Source organism: Salvelinus alpinus, chromosome 28 (assembly GCF_045679555.1).
Source record: "Salvelinus alpinus chromosome 28, SLU_Salpinus.1, whole genome shotgun sequence".
NCBI lineage: Eukaryota > Metazoa > Chordata > Actinopteri > Salmoniformes > Salmonidae > Salvelinus > Salvelinus alpinus.
The window spans coordinates 7,892,982-7,919,446 of record NC_092113.1 but is presented as its reverse complement, the minus strand read 5'-3'; the positions used below and the strand labels follow the sequence as shown (position 1 = coordinate 7,919,446).

Sequence of the window (26,465 nt, the reverse complement as noted above, 5' to 3'; positions counted from 1 at the left end):
TTCTCGCTATACACCAAGTCACTTGGCTCTGTCATAACCTCACATGGTCTCTCCTATCACTGCTATGCAGACGACACACAATTAATCTTCTCCTTTCCCCCTTCTGATGACCAGGTGGCGAATCGCATCTCTGCATGTCTGGCAGACATATCAGTGTGGATGACGGATCACCACCTCAAGCTGAACCTCGGCAAGACGGAGCTGCTCTTCCTCCCGGGGAAGGACTGCCCGTTCCATGATCTCGCCATCACGGTTGACAACTCCATTGTGTCCTCCTCCCAGAGCGCTAAGAACCTTGGCGTGATCCTGGACAACACCCTGTCGTTCTCAACTAACATCAAGGCGGTGGCCCGTTCCTGTAGGTTCATGCTCTACAACATCCGCAGAGTACGACCCTGCCTCACACAGGAAGCGGCGCAGGTCCTAATCCAGGCACTTGTCATCTCCCGTCTGGATTACTGCAACTCGCTGTTGGCTGGGCTCCCTGCCTGTGCCATCAAACCCCTACAACTCATCCAGAACGCCGCAGCCCGTCTGGTGTTCAACCTTCCCAAGTTCTCTCACGTCACCCCGCTCCTCCGCTCTCTCCACTGGCTTCCAGTTGAAGCTCGCATCCGCTACAAGACCATGGTGCTTGCCTACGGAGCTGTGAGGGGAACGGCACCTCAGTACCTTCAGGCTCTGATCAGGCCCTACACCCAAACAAGGGCTCTGCGTTCATCCACCTCTGGCCTGCTCGCCTCCCTACCACTGAGGAAGTACAGTTCCCGCTCAGCCCAGTCAAAACTGTTCGCTGCTCTGGCACCCCAATGGTGGAACAAACTCCCTCACGACGCCAGGACAGCGGAGTCAATCACCACCTTCCGGAGACACCTGAAACCCCACCTCTTCAAGGAATACCTAGGATAAAGCAATCCTTCTGCCCCCCCCCCCTTAAAAGATTTAGATGCACTATTGTAAAGTGGCTGTTCCACTGGATGTCATTAGGTGAATGCACCAATTTGTAAGTCGCTCTGGATAAGAGCGTCTGCTAAATGACTTAAATGTAAATGTAGGACTCGAAAGAATAATCTCAGCTAAAGCCCAACACATACAAATAAACAATCCATGAAGCCCAATGCATACATACACACAAATACATTGAGTGTACAAAACATTAGGAACACCTGCTCTTTCCATGACAGACTGCCCAGGTGAAAGCTATGATCTGTTATTGATGTCACTTGTTACATCCACTTCAATCAGTGTAGTTGAAGGGGAGGAGACAGTTTAAAGGACTTTTTAAAACATGAGACATGGATTGTGTATGTGTGCCATTCAGAGGGTGAATGGCCAAGACAAAAGATTTAAGTGCCTTTGAATGGGGGTATGGTAGTAGGTGCCAGGCGCACCGTTTTGCGTTTGAGTGTGTCAAGAAGTGCAACGTTGCTGAATTTCACACACTCAACAGTTTCCTGTGTGTATAAAAAAATGGTCCAGCACCCAAAGGACATCCAGCCAACTTTGCACAACTATGGGAAGCATTGGAGTCAACATGGGCCAGCATCCCTGTGGAACGCTGTCGGCGCCTTGTTGAGTCCATGCCCCGACGAATTGAGGCTGTTCTGAGGGCAGAAGTGGGTGCAACTCATTATTAGGAAGGTGTTCCTAATGTTTTGTACACTGTATGTACTTATGGATGGTGGATACATATATACTGAACCAAAATATAAAACGCAACATGCAACAATTTCAAAGATTTTACTGAGTTACAGTCATAAGGAAATCAGTCAATTGAAATACATGTATTAGGCCCTAATCTATGGGTTTCACATAACTGGGAATACAGATAACCTGGATACCAGGTTAGCGCACACTGCGCCCAGCCCGCCACAGGAGTCGCTGGTGCGCGATGAGACAAGGATATCCCTACCTACCAAACCCTCCCTAACCCGGACGACGCTAGGCCAATTGTGCGTCGCCCCACGGACCTCCCGGTCGCGGCCGGCTGCGACAGAGCCTGGGCGCGATCACCTGTGGTAAATTCAATTGATTTGACATGATTTGGAAAGGCACACACCTATCTATATCAGGTCCCACAGTTGACAGTGCATGTCAGAGCAAACACCAAGCCATGATGTTGAAGGAATTGTTCGACTGCGACCTGGCCAAGATAAAGCAAAGTAGTGCAACACATACAACAATAGAGTAACACATGGAATAAACAAACATACAGTCAATAACACAATAGAAAAAAAAAATTTCTATATACAGTGGGTGCAAAGGCAATAAATAGGCCACAGTAGCAAACTATTTACAATTTAGCAGATTAACACTGAAGTGATAGATGAGCAGATGTGCAAGTAGTGATACTGGTTTGCAAAAGAGCAGAAAAGTGTTGAGGCACAGATCTGGGGAAGCGTACCAAAAAATGTCTGTAGTAATTGAAGGTCCCCAAGAACACAGTGGCCTCCATCGTTCTTAAATGGAAGAAGTTTGGAACCACCAAGACTCTTCCTAGAGCTGGCCGCCCGGCCAAACTGAGCAAATGGGGGAGAAGGGCCTTGGTCAGGGAGCAGACCAAGAACCTGCTCCCGGGATGGCAGGAAGGTCCTGGATGGCAGGAAGCTTGGCCCCAGTGATGTACTGGGCCGTACGCACTACCCTCTGTATTGCCTTGCGGTCGGACGCCGAGCAGTTGCCATACCTCTTCACGACTGTCTTGTAAGGTAAATGTTGAGCGGCTTCACTGCAGGTGATAAGTGTCTATCTCATTACATCGCCGAGGGTGGCTGGTGGAATCAATCAAGGGTATGTTGGCTGTCCCGTTCTCCAGGTTGTGACACACGCACACCATTAGGATGGCCATTTGCATTGCTGCTCTCGAGGAGGGCAATCCCGCTATCTGCACACCCGCCATTGGTTTCTGTATAAATGGATGAGAGACAGGATTTACTCTTACAGAGCGGACTAATAACACACCACATGAACACAGTCAACTAAGTGACACATTTAAACACTTATTACTTTGGGTAAAATAACTATGACTATCATTTCAAACATTCGTTGGTATCATCACTGGACTGGTGAAAGCTACTATGTAGTGGAGCCCTTCATGTGTTATTAGATCAGTGAATACTGCAAATAAGGGAGGAGAGAAGGATGCATTTTAAAGACGCATTCCAGTTTAAAAAAAGATCCCATGTATAAATACAGTAACGTTCACCAAAATATGTTTTTTTGTAACAAGGACTAGGTGTTGGTCTGATGGTGCCCTATGATGTCATCAGGTGATAAATGAGGTGAAAGCGAGACTGGAATGTGACTTTAAAGTATTGGAACAGGGCTAAAACCAAGAAGTTCAGGTAACACATCCATGACTTACCTTTTTCTTCTGGGTACTGTTTTAGGGCGTAGTTGGGGTTGTTTTTCCGCATGCACAGACAAACTACAACACCCACCACAACACCCACCACAACACCCCCTACAACACCCCCTACAACACATCCAATTCCAAATCCAATTTTCCATCCCAAGTCCTCATGAAACATTTTGTCTGAAACACAAGTAACATGAAACCATCATTAGACATCAGTACCTACAGTGTGATAGATTCCTCAAAAATAGTCCATAACTGTGAATTATCTGTATGTTGGAATTGAACAATAAAAAATGTAATAGTTAATAAATACAATTGAAAATGGCAACAGTAAATAACCCCACACAGAGATTCAGGCCATCATTCCAACCCTCAACCATGAGGTTTTTAAATTCCTAGTCAATTCAGTCCTGTAACAAAAACCACCTCACCTGGAACACGAATCCATGTCTCCCTCATGTGTTTGATCTCCAGCTGTTGAACTCGACAGGTGAAGACGTTGGTGACAGTCTTCTGGACAGTGAAATAGCGTGTCACTGTGTACAAGCCCTCTGAATCCATGGGTCTCTCTGTAGGTTCATCAGCAGGGAGGATGGTTCCCTTACTGTTCAGCAACACCAACTCAGGCTTATAGACTAACCCTTCAGCCTCACACTTCAGGACCACTTCCTTGTCTTTGGTTTCCACAATGGAGAGCCATGGCCGAGTGGCTGCACCTACACAGACACAAAGACATAAAAGGTTTATAGGATTTATCATCCTGATATCGATGGACCTTTAAAAGTAAGATGGAACTTGTGATGGATAGTATCATGTCGAAGTATATTTGAATAAGTAATTATGACATCAAATATCACTTTTTGTTTGTACAAAGGTTGATATTTCTAATATGAATCGATTAGGTTTTGGAAACTCACCCCTGACTTCCCCCGATTGGTCTATTAGGGGCGGGAGGGAGGATGAAGGATTCCCGTCCTCTATACATTGTAGAGATAGAAGAACAGATTTCAGACCTCTGTACTCAATGTGCTTTGATGTCATAACACTTTTTGGGGCCAGGCACCTTTCTTGACATCCAATGTATCATATAACATCATAACACCATTAATCAATAAATGAGAGGAAGGATAAACATGCTGATCATTCAAGTTGGCATTTGACTGACAAAGAAATCTGAACGATGCGTTTGGTAATCAAATGACTCACCGCCGACATAGAGTTCAATGGTGGTTTTCTGGTGGCCTAACGTCGGTATGTAACAGGTGTAATTTCCAGCATCAGAGAGTTTCACATTGGTCAGCTTTAGTGAGATGTTGCCGTTCTTCAGTTCTTCACTGAACAGTGACGTCCTTCCACTGTAGGATGGATTCTGGAGCACATTGTCATCACTACGGTCTCGGTAGAAATGCACCTCTTTTGGCTCCAGGACTGGTCTCTGCCACTCTACTGACTCTTCAACAGCACTCCTGGTAGGTCTCAGGAAACAAGGCAAGATGACATCCCCGCCAACTATGCCACGAACAGGGTCCGTTGAACCAACAACAAAAGCTGTAACAGGGAAAAAAGGGAGGTAGGTCTATATAGGAAAACAACTGTTTTATTAGTTATTTCAGGAACATGGATGCATGCATCCAGACAGACAGAAGAGAGCCCAGCTAGACAGACAAGCAGACAGTCAGACAGACAGGAGAGAGCATATAGAGAGAGGTGTCCACCAGAGGAATAATAATATTGGGCGAATTAAAGAGATGGCATAAATTCAAATTCGTAACATATTGTACAATTGAAATTCACAATTGTGCACAATTTTCGGGACCCTTTTTGGCTCGTGAGTTCTCCTTTCAGAACTACCGTTACTGGCTAAAAGGTATACAAACCCTCTGGAACACATCTTTAACTAGTTATCAATTCCATGTTGTTGTTTTTTACTTGTGTAATGTGTATAAACATTACATTATTGTTCAAATATTGTCATTTATTTCAGACAAATTGCTACAGCACAAAGACTGAAGACAGCAGAGAAGAGGGGAGAGAGACAACTAATTAGACCCAACCAAATAATGTGAAAACAATTTTTTTTTTTTTTACACATGGGAAAGAATGAACCAAAAAACTATGCAAACTGGAACGCTATCTGGCCCTACACAGAGAATACACAGTGGCAGAATACCCCAAATTAAGAAAAGCTTTGACTATGCATAGACTCGGTGAGCATAGCCTTGCTATTGAGAGCGGTTGTGCAGACCTGCTATGCGTCCACTGCCCACAAAATGAGGTGGAAACTGGGCTGCACTTTCTATCCTCCTGATCAATGTTTGACCATACCCACTTTGGCTTGCCGTTCGCACATTGTTACTGCACATAGCCAATAATATAACATTTGAAGTCTATATTTATTTTACTTTGACAATGTAAACGTACGTTTCCCATGAAATCCCCATTAAAGAGAAAGAGAGCGAGACAGAGAAAGCTGTCAGACAGCCCATGAAGACAGATGACAGACGTTTCTATGTACACTATAGTGTATATAGAAAGATAGTAGTATTATAGTATAGTCTTACTTGTGTTTGAGGAAGAGCCACTGTATGAACCAGTCTCACCACCTAAGACAGACAGAGACATAGACAGACAGAGCACACGAAGACAGCTAGGAAAGAGAGAGAGAGAGAGGTCAGACAGTTCAGATAGACAGCCAATAAAGTAAGACAGCCAATACAGTAAGACAGCCAATAAAGAAAGCACAGGAGTAAAGAAAGTACATAAAAGTACAAATATTTGATGAAAGAACTGATTGTACACAACCATTTTTTTTTTTTAATAAACATACCCTAAATACAAGCACCAGTCTGTGACAAGCAGTTAGCCACGGTGCTAGCTCCTAGCCTACCCTAGAGTAAAACAGCCTTGTGGTTAGCTCCAAGCATTAGTTAGCCACAGTGCTATTGATGGGATTAGATTCATCTGGACAGGGCGCCGCGTGGGCGGAGTTTGCACCGGGTGAAAAGCGATTGCATTGGTTCTGGAAAAGTGACATAGGTTAAACACGTGGCATCAAGGCATTCAGTTACTGTTTGATTGAACGTTAGAATGGACAAAACGAGTGACTTAGCAACTTTGAGTGTGGTATGATCGTCGGTGCCAGGCGGCACCACATCCAATATCTCAGAAATGGCCGTATTCTGTACAGGCTTCCTTCTTTCACTCTGTCAATTAGGTTAGTATTGTGGAGTAACTACAATGTTGTTGATCCATCCTCAGTTCTCTCCCAACACAGCCATTGAACACTATTGGCCTCAAGGTGAAATCCCTGAGTGGTTTCTTTCCTCTCCGGCAACTAAGTTAAGAAGGACGCCTGTATATTTGTAATGACTGTGTGTATTGATACACCACCCAAAGTGTAATTAATAACTTCACCATGCTCAAAGAAATATTAAATGTCTGCTTTTAAAAAAAATATATATTTTAAATCTACCAATAAATGCCCTTCTTTGCGAGGCATTGGAAAACTCCCAGGTCTTTGGAATTTAATCTGTGCTTGAAATTCACTGCTCGACTGAGGGAGCTTACAGATAATTGTGTGTGGGGTACAGAGATGAGGTAATCATAAAAAGAATAATGTTGAACACATTATTATTGCACACAGTCCATGCAACTTGTGACTTGTTAAGTACATTATAAAAAATAAATTGTATTGATAATGTAACCCTCCATTAGCTAAAATGAGTTCACAAAACAGTGTTTGCAGGGCTATGTACCACGTGTACCTGTCCTGATTAATGTGACTTCCACTTCTCTGTTGTTGCAACTTGGCATTTTTCCTATTTTGTTGCCCTACAACCTGGAAATAAAATTTATTTTTTTGTGGGGTTTATGTAATTTGATTTACACAACATGCCTACCACCTTGAAGATGCAAAATATCTTTATTGTGAAACAAATAAAGACAAAAACAGAACACTTGAGCGTGCATAACTATTCACCCCCCCAAAGTCAAAACTTTGTAGAGCCAGCTACTCCAGCTCCTTCAAGTTGGATGGGTTCCCCTGTTGTACAGCAATCTTTAAGTCATACCATAGATTCTCAATTGGATTGAGGTCTGGGCTTTGACTAGGCCATTTCAAGACATTAAAAATGTTTCCCCTTAAACCACTCGAGTGTATGCTTAGGGTCATTGTCCTGCTGGAAGGTGAACCTCCATCCCAGTCTCAAATCTCTGGAAGAAACAGGTTTCCCTCAAGAATTTCTGTATTTAGCGCCATCCATCATTCCTTCAATTCTGACCAGTTTCCAGTCCCTGCCGATGAAAAACACCCCCACAGCATGATGCTGCTACCACCATGCTTCACTGTGGGGATGGTGTTCTCGGGGTAATGAGGTGTTGGGTTTGTGCCAGACATAGCATTTTCCTTGATGGCCAAAAAGCTACATTTTAGTCTCATCTGACCAGAGCACCTTCTTCCATATGTTTGGGGAGTCTCCCACATGCCTTTTGGCGAACACCAAACATGTTTGCTTATTTTTATATATTTTTCTGGCCACTTCTGTAAAGCCCAGCTCTGTGGCGTGTACGGCTTAAAGTGGTCCTATGGACAGATACTCCAATCTCCGATGTGGAGCGTTGCAGCTTCTTCAGGGTTATCTTTGGTCTCTTTGTTGCCTCTGATTAATGCCCTCCTTGCCTGGTCTGTGAGTTTTGTGGGCGGCCCTCTCTTGGCAGGTTTGTTGTGGTGCCCTATTCTTTCCATTTTTAATAATGGATTTAAAAATGGTGCTCTGTGGGATGTTCAAAGTTTCTGATATTTTTTATAATCCAACCCTGATCTGTACTTCTCCACAACTTTGTGCCTGACCTGTTTGGAGAGCTCCTTGGTCTTCATGGTGCAGCTTGCTTGGTGGTGCCCCTTGCTTAATGGTGTTGCAGACTCTGGGGCCTTTGAGAACAGGTGTATGTATGTATGTATGTACAGTGGGGAGAACAAGTATTTGATACACTGCCGATTTTGCTCTATAATACACTGCTCAAAAAAATAAAGGGAACACTTAAACAACAAATGTAACTCCAAGTCAATCACACTTCTGTGAAATCAAACTGTCCACTTAGGAAGCAACACTGATTGACAATACATTTCACATGCTGTTGTGCAAATGGAATAGACAAAAGGTGGAAATTATAGGCAATTAGCAAGACACCCCCAATAAAGGAGTGGTTCTGCAGGTGGTGACCACAGACCACTTCTCAGTTCCTATGCTTCCTGGCTGATCTTTTGGTCACTTTTGAATGCTGGCGGTGCTTTCACTCTAGTGGTAGCATGAGACGGAGTCTACAACCCACACAAGTGGCTCAGGTAGTGCAGCTCATCCAGGATGGCACATCAATGCGAGCTGTGGCAAGAAGGTTTGCTGTGTCTGTCAGCGTAGTGTCCAGAGCATGGAGGCGCTACCAGGAGACAGGCCAGTATATCAGGAGACGTGGAGGAGGCCGTAGGAGGGCAACAACCCAGCAGCAGGACCGCTACCTCCGCCTTTGTGCAAGGAGGAGCACTGCCAGAGCCCTGCAAAATGACCTCCAGCAGGCCACAAATGTGCATGTGTCTGCTCAAACGGTCAGAAACAGACTCCATGAGGGTGGTATGAGGGCCCGATGTCCACAGGTGGGGGTTGTGCTTACAGCCCAACACCGTGCAGGACGTTTGGCATTTGCCAGAGAACACCAAGATTGGCAAATTCGCCACTGGCACCCTGTGCTCTTCACAGATGGAAGCAGGTTCACACTGAGCACATGAGCACATGTGACAGACGTGACAGTCTGGAGATGCCGTGGAGAACGTTCTGCTGCCTGCAACATCCTCCAGCATGACCGGTTTGGCGGTGGGTCAGTCATGGTGTGGGGTGGCATTTCTTTGTGGGGCCGCAGAGAATGGGAGAAACTCCCCAAATACAAGTGTGCCAAACTTGCAGCGTCATACCCAAGAAAACTCAAGGCTGTAATCACTGCCAAAGATGCATCAACAATGTACTGAGTAAAGGGTCTGAATATTTATGTAAATGTATATTATACATTTGCAAACATTTCTAAAAACCTGTTTTTGCGTTGTCATTATAGGGTATTGTGTGTATATTTATGAGGGGGAAAAACAAATGTAATCAATTTTAGAATAAGGCTGTATGTAACAAAATGCGGAAAAGGTGAAGGGGTCTGAAAACATTCTGAATGCACTGTATATACAGCTTAACGTAATTAGAACAGTAAACAAGTAGTTTAACTGCACTGTATAAACAGAGCGTACAAAAACATGGACGCAGGGAATAGCAGGCAAATGTAGAGCCTACCAATGACAAAACGTGCAGAGAAGTAACATCATACAACCCGATATCATACAAAATACCAAAAATAAATACATACAAAAACCATCCCACTCCTTCAGTTAGTTCAAATCACATCCCTAAACAGGCTCAGGTGCCAGTGAGAACGGAGCATTCATTCATCGACAAGATACCTTGTAATGCCTCTGCAGTTAAATCCCCCAAAACGCTCATCCTCACAATGCCTATTTTCTTAGGATTTCCTCTCCGTTTGCACTGTGCAGGAAACGCAACATGTCAGGATCCCTCTATTTTATTTAACTGGGCAAGTCAGTTAAGAATAAATTCTTATTTACAATGAATATTATCTACTTCTACTACCATTACTTCTTCAACTTCACTCCTTTCTTCCATTCTTCTCACCGCCTCCGGATAGGAGACATGCTGGACAGCCCTTATTGTTGCCACCTCCGTCTCCTTCACCCTAACAGGACACTTCAGAAATTCTGTTACATGTTTGATGAGGGTTGTTGACATCAACCGCCTGTATTCAATGGCGAGAGATGCTATGCTACTACTAGCCTCATACCACGAATATACACAGCCAGAGACAACTCAAAATATAAAGTGTTTTTTCTCAAAGTTGCCTGGATGTCACGTGTCCTACTTAAATCAGTACACTTAACAACTGAAGCATTATGAAACTTCTGTTAGATCAAATAAACCTCATGTCGCAAATAAGCCATTCATGTTTTTATTGACCGCCATACAAAATCTCCTTGCTTGTTGAGCGTAACAACGAAAAAGGCTGAGTTGGGCTTCTCTCTTCCTCTCTGGTTATACCAAAGATTCTTTATAACTAAACCAAGATAGACCACAGGCTGTCGTTTCCAATGGGAACAAATGAGTCATAGTGGACAGAGCAAGCAAGAAGGTGGGCAGAGCCAAGCACGAGCTAGCGAGATCCTATTGGCCCACTCTAGCATGCATCTGCATATTTCTGTTAGGGAACGCCTACTCTGAAGTGCACGTGTGCAATAACTCAATTCACCTTTGCATTCCTAATCAACACAATTTAAAAAAAACTTTGGCAAAGTCTACAAAACGTAGTCCACTCTGTTCATAACAGACTTCAGTTTTGGGAACAGAAAACTGTACTGAGATCAAATGTTTCATTGATGAGAACATTTGCAGAATATCAGCCAAAATCTCCTTCCATCTTCTCCTACTTCTGGCCACTGGGCTTCCACTCACTGCCATATTTTATAGTGAGTAAAAACGGCAAGCGGATACGTCACATTTATACATCTATTGAAATATTTTTCTCATAGTATAACTAGAGATAGAACTATGTTGAAACCAATGACGTACATAAACCCTGGATTGCTGATGCTTTGTATTGGCTATTGAGAGGCTATGAAGCCACTGGTCGGCCATATTGGCATTCCTTAGTAGGAACAGTCCTCCATAGGAATGAATGGAATTCTACAGCTGTAAATAACACATTTCAAGGACAAAATGACTTGTATTTAAGTATTTTTGTTGTTGTAATGGAGACAGTAACATTAGTACAAAAACATACATTTTTTATGTTTAGCTCACGTAATATAATTCAAAAATATGCATTAAAGTTTCTATAATAGAATAAATGTGTCAAACGAATGTATTAATTAATTTCTATAGCTTCCAAAATCTATTTTCCCCCCCAGTCATCCAGGGTTTATACACTGGTTGAAATACATTTTCTAATTTTCCTCACAAGTGCATTGCTGTAGCTTTTACATTCTGTGAATGTAATTTAGTAATTTTAAAGAATATGATCCATATTTAACAAGATATCCTCCCTGTTGGCAATGCACCGGAAACGGCTCCCCCATAGAGGGCTTGCAGTTGACGTACGACACCTCCTGGCGGCCATGTTGGAAGACCATCGCATGAATTCTTCCGACATCAACACCCGAGTGGCTACCCCAAACTGCATGATACAGTGCCTACAACTAGTTGTTTCATCACCACAATCATTTTCTGTGGACAATTTGGCTGCTCTAACAAGGCAGGAAAGACAACAGGGGAAAAATATATTTACAGATTCCCCGCAATCATGAAATACCATTGGTGATACCAATGAAATAAGACTCAACAACAGGCAGAAAAGCGAAGAAACCTTTTTGCCCGTCAAGACCTGAACCAGACAGTTGTCAGTACAGGGTTTGCTACGATCATTTCATCACTGGTATGGTAGGTCAAGTCTGATCAATTTCGAGTTTAGCTGTTACGCTAACCCGGTGTTAACAGCACTACAGTAAATTAGCCAAAACTAGCTTGCTAGATAGCTTATATCCTTGCTATTAGCATGTGTCGGGTGAGTTTCAAGTTTTGGTGAAGCTATCATAAAAATGCACCTTTATAACAAAGGATTGCATGCCTCCATCACATTTGCAAACTAATGTAAGCCTAATATTCCTAATGTGTTGAGTAGATTGCATAGCGATAATTTTGGCTATTAATAAGTGCGTAGTGGCATAGGATTATAGGCTATATCGTAGTTTTTTTCCTTTGCATGGGTAAAATGTGGCCTTTGTTAAACATTTCATGCAATTCTACTAGACTTTATATGACTGGAGACATCAGCAGAATAGGCCTACTCTGACACTGACAACCAATCAATAAAAGTATCTTGTCTTGAATGCAACCATGTAATCTATATCGAAAAGGGGTCCTGGCTAAAAAGGGATCCAGCTTTAGTCAAATCAAACGTCAAATTTTTTTGTGTGCATTTTATTTAACCTCAACTCTTTTCCTAATCTTACCCTAACCTGTTGCGTAAATTCTCCTAATCCGCTACAAAATGTCAAATACAGTGTTGCCATGTTAGTGGTTCTCTCACCAAATTGGGCTATTTTGAAAATGATGTGGCGGGTTTTTGGGCTACTTCTAAATTGCACCGCGGCCACCGTGGCATTTCTCTTAAACACATGGCTGCAGTCCAAACGCGTTATTTTCACCTCGCCAATTTCCCTGTGGAGGTCCAATTCACAAATGTTGCCCTCTCATAGGGCTGTTGCGGTGACCGTATTACTGCCACACCGGCGGTCACAAGTCATGAAGGCAGTCAAATTCCACATGACCGTTTAGTCACGGTAACTGGGCTTCTCCAAGCTCTGATACTGCTGATGGTAGTAACCTTCCCAAATGTGCTAACTGCCTGGTACTCAGCACTCTATTGTCCCTCTAATCACTGACATCAATGCAAATGTATTAGAATAACTAATCAAACACTTCATGAGGACATGTTGCGCAACATTTCAATAGGCTATGGAATTGCGCAAGAAAACAGAGTGATGACTTAAAAAGGATCAGCTTTCTATAGGCTAGGCCTACTATATTTATTTCTCAACTTTCCTAATATTAAGCACATTGCTTATATTTACAACAGGAGTATAGCCTACCTGGCTGGCATGAAAATAAACCACGGGAAAAAGCATCCTCTATTCTCTATTTAAGTGCATAGATGACATGTATTTTTCCCACTGCCCCTGTTTCGATACAGGTGCATGATAATGGTCCATTCTAAATCAAAACAAATTTCACACATATTATTTAGTATATGTAAAGACAAGATTAAATCAAGAATAGTCTGATGGGTGACAATATTAGCCTACCACTTATGAATTATATATTTACACTTGTGAATGATGCCCAGCATAAGAAACAATGCCTTTTTTTGGCGACTTTTTCAGTTTATAGTCGCACACCTCATGCAGCTTAGCCCATAGGCCTACATGTTTTTAAAAGGTTTGTATCGCAACTAGTGGCCAAATAACTTCTTAAAATGAACCACATTAATCCACTTTACAGGGGTGTAGCGCCTAACTGGCATACATAAGCAGCGCGTGAGTTTCAAGTTTGGGTAAAATCATTTTCACCATAAAAATGCAACTTCGTAATAAAAGCATTACATGCATAATTGCATTTGCAGTCACTTTTGATAAAGGTCTTTTCCGCTAATGGAAAATCTGCACTTATAGCCTAAGAAATAGTTTATCATCAACATTTTAAGCTAAAAGTTCTGATATGTTACGTCTGTTAATGTCACTTGTAGCCTGTGAGAAAGACCTGATCATGTGATGGAGCGTGCAGCACTCGGGGAGAAGGGTGCAAAAGGCATGGATTTTTAGGGTGCATTATGGCCACACAAAGGGGATGCCACTGTGAAATTCTAGACATTATCAAGTGCTTGTCAAATTGTGAATGAGTTACTGATGTTGCACGTACAGACTGCGCAAAAAACAAAAGCAGTGCTCATGCCTTAACTAACGGTCAATTACTGTGAGCCCGACAGTGATTTGCTTGACAACCACCGGCTGACGAAATGTTGTGACCGCCACAGCTAGGTCAATATATCAAGTTTTAGCAGTAAATGCTAACCTAATTTCATTACTTGTTTAAATGTTATCCGGCTATAATGTCAGACAGTACTGTGGTGTTTGTAAAAAAATATATAAGGCTTCAGACCTACCTTTATTATCCGCCTTGGAGACAGCCAAATGGAGTGCCAGGAACAGACAGAGCACCAATCCTTTGCGAGGCCGTCTGACTGCCGCTCGCATCCGATAAATCATTTCCATTTCAGCGTAGGCAGCACAACCAAATGAAGAGTTCACGAAGTGCTAGCAAGCCCAGGCAACCTCTTCCGACTCTGGGTGATGACATCAAAGAAGAGTAAAGGTCAACACACCAACATCCATAATAAGAATTCTCCCATGAATAGTAATAATACTATACTGCAGTTAAGTACACCACATATTCAGTAGGAATTATTTGTATAGTGTCCACATTAACAGAACCCCAGTCCTCTTCTTTTCTGCACAGTGCTTTAGCACACTTCACCACAATGTTTATGTGTTATCCTGTGTGTTATCCTGTGTTATGTCCAGGGCCCGCTTGTTTTAACGATCCATCTTTCCAACGGCCGAAGATGTAGCTAGCAAGAACTTGAACAACTGTTATACAGTTAGCATATCTCGAGTTCACAAATTCACTCTGAATATCTACTCCGATTTCAGAGTACTCTTATCAGAGTGTGCCAGAGCGCAGAACAACTGATGAATTTACGAACGCGCAACACCTGCTGAATAAGACAGGTGGCAATGCGTTTTTGTTTTTAATCATGTGTTGGCCATTGTTGCGTGTTCTATCATTGCAAGTCATTGATGATGCATGCTGTGATAAAACAATTTCCCAAGTTGGGATGAAGAAAGTAATACTCTACACATAGGCAAAACAAGTTATAGTTAGTCGAGAACGCTCTAGATAACATGTAAACAGAGTGAGGTATTCTCTTATTTGTGTCTGGAAGTAGCTAGCTAGCAAGCCAGCCAACTTTTGACAGTTAGCTTGGGTGCTTGGTTTGGACAAGCATGCATTGGCAGGCAAGCTGCAGAAGGACGAGGAGGCTACAATTCCCCATCGTTTGTTTATCGGTGCAATTTTGACGGCCAACTAACTGAAAAAATGTGAGGTTTTATCTAATGTTCCTTCGTTCGATTTTAGCTCATCTTGCTTTGGCTAGCATTAGTTGTTGATTTGGTTGTTGATGTGCATAACTGAGGGAGAGAGAGCCTACCTTGATCAATAGGACTGTAAAGTTCCCAAATGTAAGAGGACTCCCATTGTGTTTACATATCTGCAGAAATCCATTCAGGTGGCTTTTGGCGAATGCGTTCTAATGATCTAAAGTCGCGCTGTTGCAACTGCCTGTAAACACAGTCCAGTTCAAAGTGAGTGATGGCAGGCCCTGTAGCAAATGGCTTGTTTGTTGTATATAGGTCTACTGTCGCTCTGATTGGCTATAGCGCACCGGTCTGTGTAGACTCTGGTCCTGGACAAGACAGATGTTTTTATTTCCTGCAGTGTCTATTAAATTGTCAAACACCCGGCCGTTATCCCAACCTATATTGCTGTATAATTTTCAAATTCCTTAGTAAACCTTATTCCCAAACATTCTAAGAATTTATGAACACTTAGATATGGTCATTTTCAAGTTGTCGCTTGTCAGCTGAACAGATTTTTATAAGATTACATGTTGTTAAAATGCTGTCAGTTCCTCTTTAAATCCAACAATATCACACACACACGTTATTTTCAAAAGAGATAACTAACAGCAAACACGCTGCAATAAAAAAAACACAGTTCCACTCACCAGATGACGATCATTTGAAACTTAACTTATAGTTGAAAGTGGAGAAGCTAACAAATTAGCAACAACATCCTTATTGATAACACCAGCTGCAGCCGCAGCAAACTAGCCGACAACAAAAGCTAGCTAGCTAGACGTGGGAAAACTACTAATCGCCACTGCGCAGTGACCTGTTGCCATTCAAGGGAGAAGTTTCCATACGTTTTTGTAAAAACCTTCGCTCAATAAGTCAAAATGTGATTGGTTGATTCCACGGTCACTCCAAACCTTTGCCCTAATACAATTGAATGGCAGATGCCTTTATCTAGCTTCTGATGGCCTAACCAATGGCTGACTTTGCTGGCTAGATTTATCTCCCCAGAAAAAAATTCTGGTCTCGGTCTTGACTCAGACTCAAACCCCTTGTCCCCCTCCCGGTCTTGACTAGGTCTCGCCCCCCCTCCGGTCTTGAATCAGTCTTGCGTACTATCTTGGTTTCCCTTGCAAACTCACATTACAGCTAAGGTTTAGAACCGGTTCAGGGAACAGAACACCAGAAATGAACGTGATCTTATTTTAAAAACAAGGGAACAAGGTTAATAACGGTATTTGCCGTTCTGGGAATTCCCCCACATTTCAATGAAGATCGTAACAAAGCGCCTATGCAAAGCCCTAACTCAGTAACTCAAAAACATATTCCAGCTCTGCCTGTCAGGCAGAAATTTTGGCCAGTCTGCGTGTGTGTAGGCTACCTGCCTCTGGCCTCTGAAGCATAGGTTACTGTAGCCTACTGACGACGTTACAAGCGTAATTCTGAAATTAGGGAGAGGTGTTTAATTAGAGAAGAATGGATTGACTTTTTCAATGCTAGTTAATTAAGGATACTATAGTTAATAAATCCAATGTGAAATGTGTTAACTACAAATGCGGTCGGGTAGGCTGTTTGGAGTGTTTAACTGACTGGATTTAGGACCATGCGGGCACCAAGCGGGCTGAGTGAAGGCAAAGCTTCTGGAAGTCTGGCTGGGCCAGCATGGGAGAGTTGAGCATAGTTAAGTGTACCTGTTGTGCTCTTTCACCGAGTTGTAAAATGAATAGAAACAGGCTACCCTTTAGTTGCGTGGTAACTGTTGTTTAAGTACACAGAAAAATAAATAAACTAGTGTTTATTCGCAGTGCTGAGCGAATATTGTAACTGACATGTAATGTTTCATCCCCTCCCGACTGACGTGAATGAATAAGCTACGCTAGTGAGTAGCTACCACAGCCAGGTCAGCGCTAACCTCTAGTTATCTGTCAGATAGATAGTAATAATATCCACCTCATATTGCTAACAGCAGTTGTTTGTATGGACATGTTTTGTAGCCTTTGTTTTGTCACTTTTCAGAAGTAAATGAACTTGGCAAGCTTTCGCCAGTTGATGTACCGATAGAGAGCTGGTCAAAAGTTGGCTTATATTAGCTATTATTTTTGCATCAATAAAACTAGACCTGAATCAAACAATGAAACCATCGGCCAAATGATTGAAGATTGATATTCTTACGTTTTTTCTGTGCAATGTGAGTTGTATTAGTCGGTATGTCAATGTAACGTTATTGATCTGTCAGTTTCCCTACTTTTCACACTGACACAGTAATAAACAGCTCTAACGTTACAGTCTTCACTATCATGGTGCACAATAGAGGTCTACGTGGGATTCCCGCTCCCGCCAGCACCCGCTGACATTCTGTCTGACTCCCACCCGCTACCGCAAGAACTGGTCCCATACCCAACCGCAGTCCCCCAATGTTATTTTAGGCGTATGTGACACATCTCACTTGCCAGCCATGGCACCAGCAATTTTACACCCTATGCGCAAAAATTACCAGAGATTCACACATTGTATTACTGGCCTATATCAGCCAATATGCTAGATGTAGTTTGAAGAGAGCAGTGATGGAGAGACTTATACTTTCTCTTGAACTATTGTTATAGCCTACCTTTTATGAGTGGTGTAGTGATGTTTGATAGATATCTCAGTAATTGATTTGTTAACACCTGCCATCGTCATAACCGCATATGACTAACCTAGCAATGAGGACTAGCAGATAGTAGCTTGCTGGACTGCATGTTAATTGTCTGTTTTAAGAGTTATTAAACCGGATAATTCACTGCCTGGTCTCCATCATGACATGGTTTCAGAATTAAATAACTCACACGCCGAAAATTAGTGCGGGAAATGTCAACATTTAACCCACGAGAACTGTTCGATTTCTCGCAGCCGTCGGCACGGCCGATCTGGGGACAACATTTTTCCAGTTTTTGAGTGGCATCGAAACTTGGTAAGGAGACTGGTGTGGTGCAGGTGAATTCACTACTTCATGCAATGGGGAAAGATGCATTTTCTACAATGCATTCTCCTTTGATTACTTTAATGATGAGTTCGACTATGATGTAGTGATCAAAAATCTGAATGAACATTTTGTGCAACGTGATTCACGAACGACCATGTTTCCATGAACGGATTCAAAAATGTCCTGAAGCATTGAAGGTCCCCCAAGAACACAGTGGCCTCCATCATTCTTAAATGGAAATTGTTTGAAACCACCAAGACTGTTCCTAGAGCTGGCCACCCAGCCAAACGGAGCAATTGGGGGAGAAGGGCCTTGGTCGAGGTGGTCACCAAGAAAGAATCCGATGGTCACTGACAGAGCTCTAGAGTTCCTCTTATGGAGATGGGAGAACCTTCCAGAAGGACAACCATCTCCGTAGCACTCCACCAATCAAGGCTTTATGGTAGAGTGGCCAGATGGAGGCCAATCCTCAGAATAAGGATCAAATCAAAGTTTATTTGTCACGTGCGCCAAATACAACAGGTAGACCTTACAGTGAAATGCTTACTTACAGGCTCTAACCAACAGTGCAATTTTCAAGTACAAAAGATAAAAGGTATTAGGTGAACAATAGATAAGTAAAAACAGTAAAAAAGACAGTGAAAAATAACAGTAGCGAGGCGGGTCGAGGGAAAGATGAACGGCGCAAAACACAGAAAGATCCTTGATGAAAACCAGCTCCAGAGCAGTACCTCAGACTGGGGTGAATGTTCACCTTCCAACAGGACAACGACACAAAGCACACAGCCAAGACAACGCAGGAGTGGGTTCGGGACAAGTCTCTGAATGTCCTTGCGGGGCCCAGCCAGAGCCAGGACTCGAACGAACATCTCTGGAGAGACCTGAAATAGCTAGGCAGCAACGGTCCCCATCCAACCTGACAGAGCTTGACAGGATCTACAGGGAAGAATGGGAGAAACTCCCCAAATACAGATATGCCGAGCTTGTATGATCCTACCCAAGAAGACTCAATGTTGTAATCACTGCCAAAAGGTGCTTCAACAAAATACTGAGTAAAGGGTTGGAATACTTATGTAAATGTGAGTATTTCTTTTTTTAAATACATTTGCAAAAAATGTCTAAAAACCTGTTTTTGATTTGTCATTGATGAGGGAAAAATAACTATTTAATACATTTTCAAACAACTTAAAATGTGGAAAAGTCAAGGGGTCTGAATACTTTCCGAAGGCACTGTATATACTAGGCGGTCAGAGGAAGACCCCAAAAATTGTCAAAGACTCCAGTCACTCAAGTCATTGACTGTTCTCTCTGCTACCGCACGGCAAGCGGTACCGGAGCGCCAAGTCTAGGTCCAAAAGGCTGCTTAACAGATTCTACCCCCAAGCCATAATACTGCTGAGAAATTAATAAAATGGTCACAGACTATTTGCATTGACACCACCCTTTTTTAAAACACACTGTTGCTACTCGCTGTTTATCATCATCATCATCATCATCATCATCTATGCAGTCACTTTACCCCAACTCTATTTTCTTAAAACTGCATTGTTGGTTAAGGGCTTGTAAGTAAGCATTTCACGGTAAGCTCTACACCTGTTGTATTTGGCGCATATGACAAATAACATTTGATTTCATTTAGTAACAAGTAGCCTATTATTACCAAAGCATAATTTCAGGTGAACAAAAAGTCAATACCATAGATCCCTGATCTACAGAGGGAGCAAATTTCTGTTCCAGCCCATCAATAGCACACATAATGATTAACTAATTGATACATTGAATCAGGTGTGTTAGTGCTGGGCTGGAACAGAAGCGTGCACACTCAGCAGGGTTGGCCTGCTCCAGCTGTAATAGGTTTATATATTGTGTGTTTTTTAACTATTTTTCATCACAAAATGTGTTAAGATATGTACACATGGTATACAAGGATGTACCCTTCTCTTGGTACATTCATTGGGACCTCTTCCTCTGCAGAGGGTTTTACGGCTCTCTGTATCTGACAACAGAAAACTAGGGACTGGAACTGGAAAATATTTTTTTATATTGTCCTCCCACAAAAGGTACCTGCCCTATCCAGAGCAGCCTAACGTTACTCTCCCTTCTGGCAGCTGGAACTGCTTGTTAATCCATTCACCCTCTTAGCTAGCTACAAATGTATTGAGTTACAACGATGAATACATCAAGATTGGGGTGGGCATAATTTATGGAACATTCAGACAGGAATCTGTTCCAAAAACTTCATAAATAACAAGGTTGCCAACAAATGACGCATAAAAAGTTGTATAGGGAGTTGGCTATTTAATTACGTTTTTCACTCCCCACGTTTATTCCGAAAAAAAAGTCTGTCCTCATTCTGGTAGCCTATGGACAAACATTAAGAATAAGCTACGTGGTGAGTTGATGCCTATTCAGCAGCTAGTTAACCTAGCTAGGTAAATTGATCGTGCAAACGTTACTTTGTATGCGTTGTTTGTTGGCAACCTTTTAACATCACATTTTTAACAATGCTTTTTTTCGGAGAAAAATGTGTTCATTGCATCTGCCGTGGAGCCCAGTTTCATATTATTACCATATGTCCCAGCTGCATGCTATAATTTTAAAGTAATCGCAAAAAAAAACAGGCCATAACAAAATGCATGTCCCTGTCCTCTTTTTCAAGATGTGGCTAATTTTAAAACAGCCAGAATAAATTTTTTAATTAAGAAAATATATATATTTTTTAAACAATTTGTTGTTTCTAAATGGCTGCTGGGTAATTTGATATGCGTCGAAATCTGTTTGTTTGTAGGCATCAAATTGAGCAAATGCTGCGCAGGTTCACTGAGTTGCAAACCAAATGGATAGGTCTAGCTCCTTGATCTGTAGATCTAACGCAGTTGTTACCTCAGATTATGAACCTAACAAGTGTCACAAATTAGTTATGTAGTACCCACAGAAAGCCACAGGAGCTATAAACCCATACTGTTTTTTGCCTTAAAAACCCTAACCCTAGGGTTAGTAAAAATGTAAAATGTATAACATTTTAGCTATAACTCTGACTTGTAACACAATGCACCTACAGCTGTAATGGTCACCATTTTTCTAACCCTAAACCTAATTGACAGAAAATAGCATGCAACAAAAGACGATGTCCCATGATTTTCTAAAATGGTCACTCATTACTTTACAGTTAATACACATACACACACACTCAGCAAAAAAATAAATGTCCCTTTTTCAGGACCCTGTCTTTCAAAGATAATTTGTCAAAATCAAAATAACTTCACAGATCTTCATTGTAAAGGGTGAAGACACTATTTCCCATTTATGAACATACACCTGTGGAACGGTCGTTAAGAAACAAACAGCTTACAGACGGTAGACAATTAAGTTCACAGTTATGAAAACTTAGGACACTAAAGAAGCCTTTCTACTGACTCTGAAAAACACCAAAAGAAAGATGCGCAGGGTCCCTGCTCATCTGTGTGAATGTGCCTTAGGCATGCTGCAAGGAGGCATGAGGAATGCAGATGTGGCCAGAGCAATAAATTGCAATGTCCGCACTGTGAGACGCCTAAGACAGCGCTTCAGGGAGACAGGACGGACAGCTGATCGTCCTCGCAGTGGCAAACCACGTGTAACAACACCTGCACAGGATCGGTACATCCGAACATCACACCTGCGGGACAGGTACAGGCTGGAAACAACTGCCCGAGTTACACCAGGAACACGCAATCCCTCCATCAGTGCTCAGACTGTCTGTAATAGGCTGTTCTCACAGCAAGAACTGGCAAATCTGGTGCAGTCCATGAAGAGGAGACGCACTGCAGTACTTAATGCAGCTGGTGGCCACACCAGATACTGACTGTTACTTTTGATTTCGACCCCCCCTTTGTTCTTCTTTTGCTGAGATTAATATATATATATATATATATATTATTAGGCCTGTGTTGGTTTTTGGAGAGAGAAAAAAAATAGCAGGTATTGAACCCCGGACAAATAATCACTAGTCAGATGTGCTAAACTCTATGCATTATGTAATCATTTTAATATCTCATACATGTGAGAAGGCATTAATACACTCAATAGCTTTCCTGACTTCATAATGATCTTTCAAAAAAAATGGTGTCGTCAGTGTTAAGTTCATGTTTTAATATCCCTATATTTCTGTTATTACGGGGCTATCACTCAGTCAAGAGTGCGCCTGCGCGGGAAGTCTAGTTGTTGATGGACCTAGCCTTGAGTGGAATGGCTACTGTAGTGTGTTCATACAGTATAGTAAACTTTGTTAAACTGGAACCTTGTTGTTGTGTCATTGAATTAACGTCAGCCAATTGTGAACATTTTATCTCTTTGTCTTGTATCTGAAAACCCCTAAAACTATCCTTATTTATATGAAGTGCCATAACTTGTGTGACCAATAAGAAGGGAGAAATTGGGCGTCCTTGTTTAATTCCACGTCTAACCTCTGAAGTTCCATGGGATAATTTAACAGAGCTGTTACTATTATTGTAAAGTGTCTTAATTACACTTTGAAAATATTGACCAAAACCAAAAAATCGTCTCAAAGTCTCAAAAGAAAAGAATGTTCAACTGTATCAAAAGCCTTGTAAAAGTCTACAAATAAAATAAAGCTATCTTCCATAATGTGCTCATTGTAGTCTATCAAGTCCACTACTAGTCAAATATTATTACATCTATGTCTGTCCTTCATAAAAGCCGACTGGGTATCATCAATAATTTGGTCAAGACCTTTTTTAAGTCTTTCTGCAAAGATGGATGCAAGTAGCTTTCCATCATTGTTCATTAATGTGATTGGTCTCCAATTTTCTAACATTATAGAATCTTTGTTTTGGGTACTATAGAAATTAGGCCCTGTGTCATAGAAACAGGCAGGACCCCTAAATCAATTGCCTCCTTAAAAACATTAAATATAAATTCAATAATATCCTCCTGAAAATATTTAAAGTATTCACTAATAATGCCATCATTCCCTGGAGATTTGTTATCTTTTAACTTGCTTATAAAAATGTTTATTTCATTGATAGAAATAATTTCATCACAAGACTTTTGGAAGTCTTCATCTATGAATTTTGCATAGTCTGACAGAGTCTAGAAAGGCAGATATGTCACAAGTAGGACAGGCATTACTGGTATAAAGGTTACCATAGAATTCTGAAACATATTTTGAAATATCTTTAGGGTTTTCATTTTCTTTGCCATCTATATTAAGCTTATGAATAGATATAAATTCAGAATATTTTCTTTCAAAATTGTAAGTATTTTGTATTTTTTTCACCTTCCTCCAACCATCTCCTTCTTGATCTTACAAATGCCCCTTTTGCTCTCTCTTCATACAGTCGGTCCATTTCTAGTTGTAAAGAGAATAACTGACCCTTTCCTTCTTCATCAAGGTCCTCCATAGAGATTAGAGAAAGTATTTCCTTAAGTTTATCTTCCCTCAATCTTTTAAGTTCAGCAATTTCTTTACCTCTCTTCATGGCTGTTTGTCTTATTTCATACTTCATTAATTCCCAATATGTCCCATAAGACTTAAATAGTTGGGCTTTCCTCCAATTGTCTTGTATAATATCTTTGGCATCCATCTTGAAATGATCATCTTCCAACAGTCTACTATTGAGTTCACAATAACTCAGATTCGGTTTAACTTCAGATCCATTCATATTTAAAGATAAGAATATAACCTTATGATCGGTAAGAATTAGTGGTTCAATTGATACCTTGACTACAGTATTATCTAATGAATTAGAAATCAACCAGAAGTTAATTCTTGATGAGTCTGGACATTTCCTTGTTACTCCAAGTGAAGTCCTTTTTATCAAGATATTTAGATCTCCAAATATCGACTAATCCAAGACATAGGTTATTAAACTCAGGATTAACAATGCTGGATCTGTTAGGAGGGGGATATCTGTCAATCATCACATTAGATACAGAATTAAAATCTCCACCTAAGATAATTTTGATATCCTGAAATACACCTAACTCCATTAATCTCTTCTTCAAATTCTTGAAATAATATCCTGTTTTGTTTGTTGTTGGATGCATAAATATTCCCTAATAAAAACATTTCACTGTTGAAATTCACTGTTAAAATTAACCAACGTCCAGAGTGGTGAGTCTTACTACTGATGGCCTTCCCTTTAAATGCAACTCTTAAAACTGCTACACCTGCAGAGGGTTGTTGCCATATGATAACCAGTCTCTTGTCGAAAGTAAAAGTCTGCATTAAACCATTTGCAATACAGGAAAATAGCCTTACGTTTGAGTAAATTACAAATACTCCTGACATTAATTAAACAAAGAGATAGACATAAACTTCAACCAACAACCTTGTTATGCTAATATAAGCTTTTCCTAAGGATATGTAACTCAAAAGGATTTCCATCCCATTATTAACCTCTCCAACAAAAAACAAACATTGGTCATAAAGTTACCAAAGTATTCTTACTCCCACAAGGAGGAGACATTGTGTAGACTTTACAATAAGCAGTTATTCACCTATAGTTAGTGTTTAGTTTACCAGTACAGGTCAGCCTTTTCTCATTCAAGTGTTGGTGTACATTTTTTTTAATAATAAAAGGCTACTTTTCACCTGGCAATCAGTTTTTTGGCCTGACAGTTCTGTCCGAGTTAGACTCTGGCTCTCTCTCAAATGTTCTGATTTGGCCGCATTTCTTTCCCATCGATGATCACTCTTGCACCGATTTTTTTTTAAATGCAGTTTTCCCTGATTTTTTTCGAGCTGCAGCCACCATCGGCCACAGTTTCTCTCTTATCACTTTGTCTGCTGAGGTCAGATCCTCCGTGAACCTCAATTTTTGCTTGATGAAGAATTAACAATTCTTCACTTGCCTCCAGAGAAGATCCCGTGCAGATCTGTTGGTGAACCAGATGATGGTTGTCCTCGGTCTCTTGTCTTGATCCTTGAGTCTTCCCAAACGATGAACGATGTCTACATTTTCCTGAAGTTTGGCTTTTGAGTCGGGAATGACAGCTCCACAGATGTCAACAACTCTGCATTTGATGTCCTCACCCGCCTGCTCTGGAATTTCATGGAGCCTCAGGTTCCACCTGCGTTGGTATCTCTCCGCCTCATTCACCTTTTGCTCGAGTTCAGCCACCTTCTTTTCACTTTCCTGACAGATAACTTCAACTTTCTTCATGTCACTTTTGAGGGGTTTCACTTCTCCAAAGATAAAGTCAGATTTTTTCATGGCCTCAATTTTCATCGTATTCTTTCTAACCATGTCCTCCAAGCCATCTGCCCTTTCATCTATCTTTGCTGTCAAAAGCATTACAATATTGTTTTGCATCTCAATAAGTGACATACCCTCCTTGGCCTCTCATCTTTTCCCCCTGGGGCATGACTGGACTGCCGGGGTCGTAAGGTAACGTCCTGAGCTGGGGACTGGAGGGGCGCAAGTTGTGAGCATTGTTGTCCGTGCGCACCACATTTTCATCACCCATTGCAGTTCCCCCCCCCCCCCCCCCACACACACACCACAGTTACATTCTGAAGAGGAGTACCCACAATCACACCATCTTTTGTGGTTAACTGTCCATCTGACGATCTCTCCATTTCTTTCCTTTTTGTTTCTGTTCTTGGAAGTTTCCATGTACGTTCGACAAGCTAGTTTATCTGGCTATCTAGTGTTGTCTCAAACTTAGTTTTTAGAGGTGAATAACTTGCAGAAAGTAATCAATTACTTTGGTAAACAAACTAAACCATATTCAAACGGGGTTTTATGACCAAATGTTCATATTTGGGTAAGGAAATCCAATAATTTCTTCAGCTACCAAAACAAATGATCTGCACTGACCGCCATCTTGCTAGCTAATCCCCGCTAGCTAACATTACGTTCGCAGCTCATATGAGTTAGCCTGCACACTCCGTTTCTGTAGGAAGCTAGCTAATAATACTTTTAAATCATATTTTTCTAAAAAGATTTACTTACTTGAATAGTTTTTCTGGGTCCTTAGAAAAACTAAATGGGCAATCTTCACGAAGCTTCCGGTGGTAGCAAAACGGTCAGCCAAAATACTCACAATACTTGGGTCTTCCAACAGGATGAAACGTTCGAGCGTTCAATGAGAGTATTCTAAAGATGCTTTCACGTCAGAGTCTCCAATAACACCAGAAAAAGTCGCTAGATTTGTCGCTAGTCGCTTTTTTGAAAATGTGTCGCTAGAGGGGTCTGACTGAGTCGCTAAATTGGCAACACTGGGCCCGCTGTCACTTCCCGACGCACCCTACTCCTTCTATAGATTTTATATGGCGGTTGGCAACCACC

At 41.5% G+C, this 26,465-nt stretch overlaps 1 protein-coding gene across 6 annotated transcripts; it reads right to left on the bottom strand.

Annotated features, from left to right (window-relative positions):
- Positions 1-1,723: 1,723 nt before the first annotated feature.
- Positions 1,724-26,408, bottom strand: LOC139557068 (butyrophilin subfamily 1 member A1-like). 6 transcript variants are annotated; one of them, XM_071371400.1, is made up of 8 exons: positions 26,130-26,408; positions 25,505-25,582; positions 14,180-14,359; positions 4,565-4,906; positions 4,276-4,335; positions 3,790-4,074; positions 3,365-3,535; positions 1,724-2,905 (listed from the first exon to the last, which is right to left on the bottom strand). In XM_071371400.1, exons 3-8 carry the CDS (start codon positions 14,286-14,288, stop codon positions 2,781-2,783), a joined length of 1,092 nt encoding a protein of 363 aa, XP_071227501.1. In that variant the 5' UTR covers positions 14,289-14,359; positions 25,505-25,582; positions 26,130-26,408; the 3' UTR covers positions 1,724-2,780. The 6 variants fall into 6 exon arrangements, with proteins under 6 accessions (XP_071227501.1, XP_071227502.1, XP_071227500.1 ...); XM_071371401.1 differs by lacking the exon at positions 25,505-25,582 and adding an exon at positions 5,920-6,005; XM_071371399.1 differs by lacking the exon at positions 25,505-25,582.
- Positions 26,409-26,465: the final 57 nt, after the last annotated feature.